The following is a 10,260-nucleotide window of genomic DNA, read 5'->3' as shown; positions in this document are numbered from 1 at the left end:
TTTAACTTAAAACCAAGTTAGAAGCATAGTTACTTTCAAATTTCTGTCTTATTCTTCTATTATGGAAAGCTATTGAGACCTTAATTAGATATTGTTTCTTCACTCAACTACAATTTTCTTTTACTTTTTCCCCTCATCTACAAGTACTATACTTGGGATATGATTTTATATTGGGACTCGTATTCATGCTGCAGGCAAAAGCATAATTAAAACTTTTCACGTTATTCATGAGAAAAAACCTTTTCTATCCGCAAAGTTCAGACTTAAAATTTTCAAATATTTTAAATTTAAATTTATTAATTTAAAATATGATACAATGACATAAAATAAAATTGATATAAAAAATATGAAGATAATATATACAATTTAAAATTTTTTTAAAAATTATATATAAATTTAATAAAAATAAAAAAATATTTGATATTTTTTATATTAACATAAATTATGATGTATAATTTTCGTATAAAATATTATATAAATACATAAATTATTAATATTTTACTATATATAAATATACAAATTATCAGCCATACAATCACAAACCGATATGAAAGCAACAGGTCTCTGATTTTACATCAAAAACGTTAATTTGAATCGACAAATTAATTGGTTTTTCAATGTCGTGTTGTTCGGCAGTTGAAATTCCTGGGTACTGGAAGGTGTTCATTGCTTAATCTCCACCTGCTCTCCATCCTATCCTAAACCAGATTACAGATGCGCTCAAGAACTTTGGACTTTGACCATTTTGTTGCAGCCTGTAATGCACGATATGAAGCTGAGGCAAGTAACAACTACGTCTACAGTAGACCCAATACCTTCATAGTTGACAAATCCAGTCAGATGCTAAATCTTAATAACTAGATGCTGTGAAACTGTATCTGACTCGAAGTGCTAGTTGGGTTATTTGCCTGTCCATCTTGGATGAGTGCATCAGCACTTGGGTTCAGTTAGCATGTCCATATAAATATTGTGAAGACTTTACTATGAAATGTTTCTGCAGTTACCTTGCTTGCGTTCTCCTTGAAGAACCCTTCTTTCTTGAATGAATTTATCACTCTGTTTCTGGCTTGGAAAGTTTCAAAAACCAATGCAGATAATCTAAAATAATAAGATATTGCAGGCTGCAGTACAGGCTTATTTTATGCATTCACTCATTTGACAAATTTATAGTTATTCTGACTTCTAAGTAGTGACTTCCCCAGGAAATGAAATTTCATCTCGCATACTTATAATTGCAGAAGAAATATCTTTTAATGAATCAACACCCAAATTCCAATTCTGATCTAGTCAAAGATGAAACCTGGCCGGATCCAGTCTAGAATCAAAAGCCTGAAGCTGATTCCTCAATGTTATCGTTTCAAAGTTTGGAAAAACAAGAAAGCAGACTATTGCACAGAAGATTCTTTTGTCAACCATGGCTTACGACTGTCATTATCCATTCGTCAGCCATGGTTAGATCTCTTTTTCCCGGCGCCCATATAGCGTCGACATGAAGTTTTTTCCAGGCAATTTCAAAAGTGAAAAAGGGAAAGATCTTCAATTAGTTTGCCCAGCCTCCACCCAAGTTCTTTCTTTTTCCTTGTAGCTATGGCGCATAAAACCTTAGAGATCAACGTCATCTCTGCAACAGACCTAAAAAATGTCAATCTCATCGATAAAATGGACGTGTATGCCGTCGTGTCCCTCAAGGGTGATTCATGGAAGCACAGGCAGAAGATGAAAACCCCTGTAGACAAAGATTGTGGGAAAAACCCAACCTGGAATTTCCCTGTCAAGTTCACCATGGACGAGTCCTTGGCCAAGAACAACGAGCCGAACCTCAAGTTCCGGATCAAGTGCGAGCGTACCCTTGGAGACAAAGAACTTGGTCAAGTCAACATTCCAGTTAAGGAGCTCCTGGATTCACCAGGTGAAGGTAGTTCCATCAAGTTCGTTAGATACCAGGTAACGAATCCGTCAGGAAGACCTGAAGGTACCCTGAATTTTTCTTACAAGATTGGAGACAAAGTTTCTAAGCCTGTCAAGTCAGAAAAAAGCAAGGGTGATCAGCCCGTTGCTGCATATCCGACACACATGGCGGCCGGGTCCAGTTCAGCCCCATATGGTGTGCCTGTACCTTATCTTCCACCACAGACAGCTGGTTATGGATATCCACCGCCTCCTGTAGCAGCGGCGTATGGCGGATACGCTTATGGTGGATACCCACAAAAGGCACCACCTCCACCAGGCTATGGCTACCCACCTCCACCTCCACCTCCAGGTTATGTTTACCCTCCACCAGGGGGATATGGGTACCCAGCAATGCAACAGCCACCAAAGAAGAATAGCAAGTTTGGATTGGGATTGGGAGTAGGGTTGCTTGGAGGGGCGATTGGTGCGATGTTGATTTGAGATATGGTCTCGGATGCTTCAGCTTATGGTACTGGATATGATGCTGGCGCTTTTGATTTCTGATATTTCTTTTTTATGGTTTTCAATTTGGCTTTTTGTTTTGTATAACTACAACGTTGGTGGCTTTTGAACTTTTATTGATCTTATTAGATTAATACTTGCTAATTGCTACTGTTTCCTTTTGGATATCATCACTTTTTTTTTAATGTTTTATGGTTGTTTTTTACTTACTTGAAATTGTCAGGCTTGAATCTGGATCATTGAAAATCATTGAAATAGATCAGGCATTGTTGACATAGTTTGTTTAGTGATTATTGAAAGAGAAAAAACAAACAAACAAAATATGAAATATCATTTCTTATTTTCTTGTGAACTATTACGCGTATATTTAAGTTTCTTTAAGCTTGTTATGCTTTTCATTGAACTTGATTTTGGAAGGTAGATACCCTTTTTGTTATCAGTCATATGGGGCACTCCCATGGAATAAGAAAGAAGGCAATATATTGGACTTGATCAGGAATCCCAAAGTAATAACCAGGTATCCAATAATCAAAGGCAAGCTCAATTTTCTAGATAAATCTCATGCATTTACATCCATATAATTTATATTTTAATCAAATTACAATCACTAAAAAATTAATTAACAAGTTATAATATAATTAAACGGTCAAATTCATAATGATATTTGAACCCAAAGGCGTATTCAAAGGAGGACAGGCATGAGCCATGGCCTCCAAAAACATTTTTTGATAACATTGTAATATAATAACTCAATCCACCTAACATCAATATCGGTCTTTCTTTTTTCATTAATTTAAAACCTTAGAATTATAAGATTTCTTTTTTACCATTAAATTAAGATTTCATCAACAAATCTCAAATACTTAATTACGATATTGCAAATACTTTAAGCAAGTTTAGTCAATTATAAGTTTTAACCCTTCAATAGTTCATGCATCCATTTCTTCTTCTTCTTTTTTGTAATGGATTGATGTGAGCTGATGTCAAATTTCAACCCAAATTTATCAATAAAAATAAAAATTTAGTTTTTAAACCATGTGTAAGTTACAAATAACAAAATAGTAAGTTTAAAGATAGTGAAAAATTAGGCCCATTAAGCCATCGATGGATATTTCTTTGATGTCCACTATTATAGAGCCCAATCAATTTAGTCTCAGCCATGAAACCTGGCCAAGAAAAGAATTGAAAACAAATCCATCATCTAAAACCCTAGTAAACAAGCAGCAACATATCCCAAAGCCTCTGCAAATCTTAAGCAAAGATGAGACCCTTAGACGAGAAAGAAACCACCGCCGTATTCGAAAAGCTCTTCAAGTTTACAGGCAACAACTTGAAGAACATAGTCGAAAACCCATCTCACGAAGGCCCTGACAAAAATCCAGGGCGCTACTGCTTCAGGCTCCACAAAAACAAAGTCTACTACGTCAGCGACTCCCTCGTAAAACGAGCCACCAACGTGGCCAGACCCAAGCTGGCTTCTATAGGAACCTGCATAGGCAGATTTACCCATGGAGGCAACTTCCATTTAACCATTGAATGTTTAAACCTGTTGGCTGCAAATGCAAAGCACAAGGTTTGGCTAAAACCCACCTCGGAAATGTCGTTTTTGTATGCAAATCATGTTTTGAAAGGTGGGTTAGGGAGGATAACGGAGAGTATTGCACCTGGTGATGGGGTTGTGATTTTTTCCATGTCGGATTTGCCTTTGGGGTTTGGTATTGCTGCGAAGAGTACCCAAGATTGTAGGAAATTGGATCCTAATGCCATTGTAGTGCTTCATCAGGCTGATATTGGGGAGTATTTGAGAATGGAGAATCAGAGTGAGCAGATAATTGAAGAGTAATTTGGGTATATTTATATGGCTACTTGTCAATGTTGGATTTTGAAGTTGAATTTTGTTGTAACTTTGGGGGTTCTGGGGTTAGTAAGCTGTTATTGCCTTATTTAATTTTGCTGAACTTACATTTTTTCTTTTTTCTTTTTATCTGTTATTATAGTAAGTATTTGCTGCTTCTTTTGTTGCTATTATTTTTTAGTTCAAATATTTGATTGATGCTTACCATTGCAATGGCATATGCTTTTGTATTAGTCTGAATTTATGAGTGATAGAAGGGAATAGTTTTGTCATTTCTATTTCAATGTCTCTGTTGATATATGTTCTGTGAAAATTTGAAAGATTTAAACATGGATCTCATGTTGTTGGTTAATTAAAACCCAAAATTGTTGCTTGTAGTGCTTATATATGTGACTTGGATTTCAAAATCTTAAAAAGCTAGGAGAGTTTAAAATGCAGCTTGGTATGATAGTTTTCTTCTTGCCTTAAACATATGAAAAGCATTAGTTAAGTTATTTTGGTTATACATTTTTCTGAGATATCCTAAGTTTCAATTTGAATCTTTTGACAATTGAGTCAAATTCATCGTTTTGGTATCAGAAACCTCACTTGAAGCCTCTGAGTGCATTTTTCTTGTGCAATGCCTAGGTTAGTATTTCTTTTTATTTTTCTTTTTCGATTTAGTCTATATAAGCTCTGAGTTGTGTATCTGCAACCACATGTAGGAGCTGTCCCTGTTAATGTATTTTCAGTTCAAATCTTTGTAGAGTTTTTGGTTTGCTTGCTTTTTACATTCTGCGTGTTCTTGTATACTATCGTTAACATGTTCTCTATAAGATTTGATTTCTCTCATTCATATCCCCAGTACGCAAATCTGTGTCGAATACTTAGAAGTATTCAAATTGATTGGATGCCAATTGACCTCTTTGAGATGGTCCCAAGGATAGTAGTGTTGGTCAAGAGATGAAAACCCCTTTAAGTGTTGATACTAACAAGTATGCAAATGCTCACAGTTTCAGTTTCACAAAGGATACTGCAGATCCTTAAGTGGAAGCGTCATCTGATTCATTTAGGTATGGTGTGCTTGATAGCCTCCAATGTGATCCAAATCAGGCTGAGAAAGATTTCTTGTACATGCGTCTTCAGGGAGAGCTTTGTTTACACTTGTAAAGGTATGTTTCTGCTAACAAAATGGAAAATTGTAACAAGGCTGCTAGCATTAGGAGGTTTACTATGTCTATGTGCACTCATGCATGCATAAACGACTTTGCAGTGTTATCGATTTTACATTCACTAGGAGCATTTAAACAATATAGCTGGCTGGTTAGCGTAAACAACCTGCAGTTCTTTATAGTTTTTTCTCTAGTGTCACAACCCTGTAATCCGTATGGTGGACTGTGTAACCTGGGGTAGGGATATGGCTACATTCAGGTATCAAGTGGTTGGGATTCATATTTTGTAGTCTAAGTATTGGGTTGTGACTAGACTCTGGACTTAAAACAATTGCACATTCGGGGAACCAAACCCTCATTACCATGGGAGGGTACTATGATCCCACTATCCAGGATGCGCATTGATGGTTAGCTCTTCTGGTAAAGCTTTTTTTGCCATTTTCAGATGGGAACTGATAAAACAGGAAAAGATCAAAAGCTGCAGCCTGCTATCAAAAGAAAGAAAAGGAGATATTAAATCAAAAGAGTGTTGATTCTCTAAATAACTTTAGATGAATCCAAGTTGATGAATATCAACTTGTTCTAACTCATTGAAGAGAGCAAGCAACTCATTGGCTAACCTCAAAATGTGTCAAAGTATTTGTACAACGTGAAGAATTGAAGTGTGTTTGCACTAGAAACATTTGTGTTTTTAACAAATCCAATGAGGTTCATTTAGTTTGACACCAATAAACAAGACGTACTTTGATAATGACTACAAGCTGTAAAATCCTTGATAATATTCCAAGCTTTAAACATGTAATAAATATATATATATGCTATGTTGCATGCACATTAATGTAAGTTCTCATATGAATTTTGATCTTTGCCTTTTAATTATTTTGATTTGATTTGATTGTTACATTTCTTCGAATGTAACTTTTACAAATTCACCGATCATCTTGTCTTGTCATTAATATGATCCAATTAATGTAATCAATTTTTTTTAAAGTTTTTAATTCACTTTTAAACACTCCCTATCTTATCACATACTTGGTTAAAGAAAGCATTACGCATCTAAATTCTTTCGAATCTATAACCTCTAAGTGTTACCTCTGATATTATACCAACTAATTCAAGAGAAAATCGACAATATGATCAAAATTTCTAATTTTCTTAATTTTGTTCTCACATGTAAAGGAATCGATCCTACATTCCAAATGTCTTTGTAGTATAACTTTATTCTCAAAATCAATGTAAATGGCCTAATTCCATCTTATTTTAACCAAAGTTGAGCATAATATATATCTTAACAATGGATTATAGAGAAGCAAAGCATTATTGATAATTAGCTTTTTAATTTATTCCCCCTTTAGCAAAAATTCCTCTTTATAATAACAATTGCCATTGAAATATACTCCAAAACTTTAATACATATAATGAGTTTGGTATGTGTTTGATATACAATATTGTAATAAGATAGGATAAGATGATATTATGAATATGATTAAATTAAATAATGTCATCCTATCTCATGTTTGATGTGTGCAAAAATTAAGATAGAATAATTTATTTATTAGTCAAAATTATTTTTTCTTTAAATTTATATAATTTAAATTATTGATGCAATCTTTAAATATATAATAAGACATAAGTTTAATCTTATAGATTAAAAACAATCATCTCTATTTCAGAAAAATTGAATCATCTTATACTAATAAGATGATAATCCTTCTTGTAATCTTATCTCTTTTCAATTAGATACAAATCAAACATAATACAAAATGATTATCATCATTTCATATATATCATTTTATACATTAAATATGACCTTAATATCTTAATTATTTAAAGTTATAAGTTAGTGGAGAATAAGTTCATCTACACGAAATGATCCATAAATATATAATTAAATTTGAAGACACTCTAAATATATATGTGTGTGTGTTTATGTACACGTGTGATTATCGTGAATAATTACATGTTTTTGAAAATCTAATCTCCTTTTAAGGGAGAATTTTCGCTTTTGTTTTATAAACAATTATCACTAAGCATGGAGTTGGCCATATTGCATGGTGGAATTTGCCAGTTGCTCATCATTAGTTAAAGAGATTAAAGCATCATGTTTTAAGAGAAATAGTTAAGAGCCATAACCCAATTGTTCTTTTCTTTAAGGATTAATGTCTTGTCGTCACTAAGAAAAGTTCGTATTTGTTTGTGTGTATATTATATATATATATATATATATATATACATACTGAAGAGAATATAAAAATAATTAATAATTTAAAAAAGTCTAAAAATTAAAAAAATTTATAACTATTGATATTTAATATTAAACATGAATATTATTTTTAAAAAATAATTAAATAAATCAATAAAATTAAATTTCGAATTAATCATATCTCAACTATTCTCATTATAATAGCACATTTTTTTAATCTTGTCGGCATAGATCCATCTTCGAGGGTATTCGACAATATTATTCGTCACTAGCGTGCTAGATTAGCTAGTAACTTTTGCATTTACTTAAATATTGTTAATATTAATTTTAATAATTAAATAAAACAGACATATAAATTGATGTCACGTTGGTGATCTTACTATATATATTTATTTATTTATAAAGAAACCCAACAAGTCAAAAGTAGTGATTAAGATGGATGCATGCTTTTATTAAAAAAAAGAAGAGAAAAATGGAAAGTGATGAAGGTATCTTGTTTGGTGAAATATATGCAAGAGAACTTGAAATTTTGGCTTGTCTATACATGGGACAATCACATGGGGTTGTAGTGACTTGATGATTTAGATTTGAGAGACCTAAGGGGTTGTTTGGAGATTTTTTTTGTTTTTATGAAATTGGAAATAAAATTACGTTCGGTGGGTTGTTTTTGTTCTAAAAATTAAAAATTAAAAATTAAAAACAAAATTTTGGAAATTATTAGAAGTGAAAAAAATATATATATTTTTAATATTTTGAAAATATTTCGATCACTGTTACTACATGGGAACTTCGATTCCAATCCCAATCAATTAGTAAACCATGTGCTCAACCAGTTTTTATTGTGGTCCCTTGTCTTAGTGCTTCTACAACAAAAAAAAAATCAAACCTGTTTTCAACTTAAATAAATTGAAAATAAAACAAAACAACATTTTTAAAAAAATAAAACTTAAAACTTACAACAATACCAAACGATTCTTAAGCTTTTCATTTTGCTTTGTGGGATTCTTATCAAGCTTGAATTTAGGATTTAAAGCAAGGCATGTTTGGGAAAGTTGGTCGAATTTTGGGGTCTCTAAAATTGTTCCTTGAATAGCTTTATATAGACAAAAAAGCACGAAAAATTCTACATACGGAAAGCTGATTGGTGGATTGAGAGAGAATCATCCATGTCTGCAATGGAAAAAAAAATGTTGGGTGGAACATTTTCCTTTACGCCTGCCTCATTATTTTTCCCTCTAGAAGCATATGTTAATATTAACTTTTTTTTTTTTTTACGATTATTCTTTCTTCGAGCAAGTGATACCGATATATTTATTTTTAAAAATTTTAGATCGAGTTTGGATATCAACATCAATTTTAGTATTCTTTTTGTGAACAATTGGTATCGATATATTTATCTTTAAACGCTTTAGATTGTGTTTGCATATCAACATCAATTTTAATATTCTTTTCGTAAGTAATTGGTATCGATATATTTATCTCTAAATCAGCTGGATCGAGTTTGGATATCAACATCAATTTTAAAATACTCTTTCAGTGATCAATTGATATTGATATATATTATCTCGAAACATTTTGAAATAAATTTGGATATCAACATCAATTTTAATAATATAACCGAAAAATCTTTAATTTTGTTTGAATTTAATTTTTTGGAAATGATTTAGCTAGGCTTATTAAAAAAATTTGCAATAAGTTAATATCATGAATAATTTTTAAATTATAATAAAATATTTAATATGATATTGAAATTATAAATATATTAAATAATATGATATTCACTCTTAACGCGACTAACTTCAAATACTGATCTATGGTGAATAAATAATTTTTTAAGTACATAATAATTAATAATTTAATAATTTAAGTATTATATTAATTTTTTTTTAAATTTAAGTATTATATTAAATATTTTATTATAATTTAATGGCCGAAAAAAGTAAACACACTAAATTAAATTCTTGAAGGAATTGTAGACTATTGAGGGGAGAGGACCATGTGGCACGAGGAGGGGTAGGAGGCGCTGCCATGGGTGAGACCGTGGTGCTGGATAAAGGAGGGTTCTGTGCCCTAAAGGCCTACACTAGCATGCGTCGTGGCCTGGGTTTGGTATGGTGTCATAGTGGCAGAATCTAGCATTTACTTTTACAGAGTTTCACGTTGTTGCTATTGCTTTGCTTTCTTCCTCGACATTCCTGGATTTCTGCAATCGTGTAGGAAACCAACCCAAACCTTTAAATCATTCTTCTAAGTTTTATGAAACAAAATAAAAGGACAAAACACCTTAATTACATTTTTTTTTAGACATGAAAATTTTAAATATAATAAATAAAATAATTAAAAAATTATAAAAATGATATTATTTAAAATTTTAACAAAAATTATATATAATCTTTCACATAATTAAGGTTTTTTGGTACCATATATGTATTATTCTCACCAAATTTAAGAAGTAGCAATAGAATAATTACAAATTTCATTTTATAAATATATATTATCTTAACTAATGCTAATATATGCCTTTTTTTTTTTTTAATTAAGAAGCAATGCCTCTATTATTGGTGTTTGGAGAAAAATAGTTGATAACAAATATTTTGGAGGCAATAGTCAAACAGTTAGGCAAGTTAAGGAAATTCCTA

The 10,260-nt window shown here is 31.8% G+C and overlaps 1 protein-coding gene and 1 pseudogene across 1 annotated transcript; both read left to right on the top strand.

Annotated features, from left to right (window-relative positions):
- Nucleotides 1-513: 513 nt before the first annotated feature.
- LOC111298570 (protein SRC2-like) lies at nucleotides 514-2,579 on the top strand (annotated as a pseudogene).
- A 1,016-nt stretch (nucleotides 2,580-3,595) lies between these two features.
- Nucleotides 3,596-6,256, top strand: LOC111292817 (uncharacterized). Its single transcript, XM_022885410.2, has 2 exons — nucleotides 3,596-4,332; nucleotides 5,260-6,256. Exon 1 carries the CDS (start codon nucleotides 3,674-3,676, stop codon nucleotides 4,253-4,255), a length of 582 nt encoding a protein of 193 aa, XP_022741145.1. The 5' UTR covers nucleotides 3,596-3,673; the 3' UTR covers nucleotides 4,256-4,332; nucleotides 5,260-6,256.
- Nucleotides 6,257-10,260: the final 4,004 nt, after the last annotated feature.

The sequence above is a fragment of the Durio zibethinus genome, chromosome 16, assembly GCF_047325235.1.
Source record: "Durio zibethinus cultivar Kanyao isolate XHJ-2024 chromosome 16, ASM4732523v1, whole genome shotgun sequence".
In the NCBI taxonomy this organism is placed as follows: Eukaryota; Viridiplantae; Streptophyta; class Magnoliopsida; order Malvales; family Malvaceae; genus Durio; species Durio zibethinus.
Note: the sequence above shows the minus strand (reverse complement) of the source record. Positions and strands in the feature narration are given on the sequence as shown.

Bases quoted from the DNA above. Each gene is read 5' to 3' on its own strand.
- LOC111292817 (XM_022885410.2), top strand. From the start codon at position 3,674: ATGAGACCCTTAGACGAGAAAGAAACCACCGCCGTATTCGAAAAGCTC.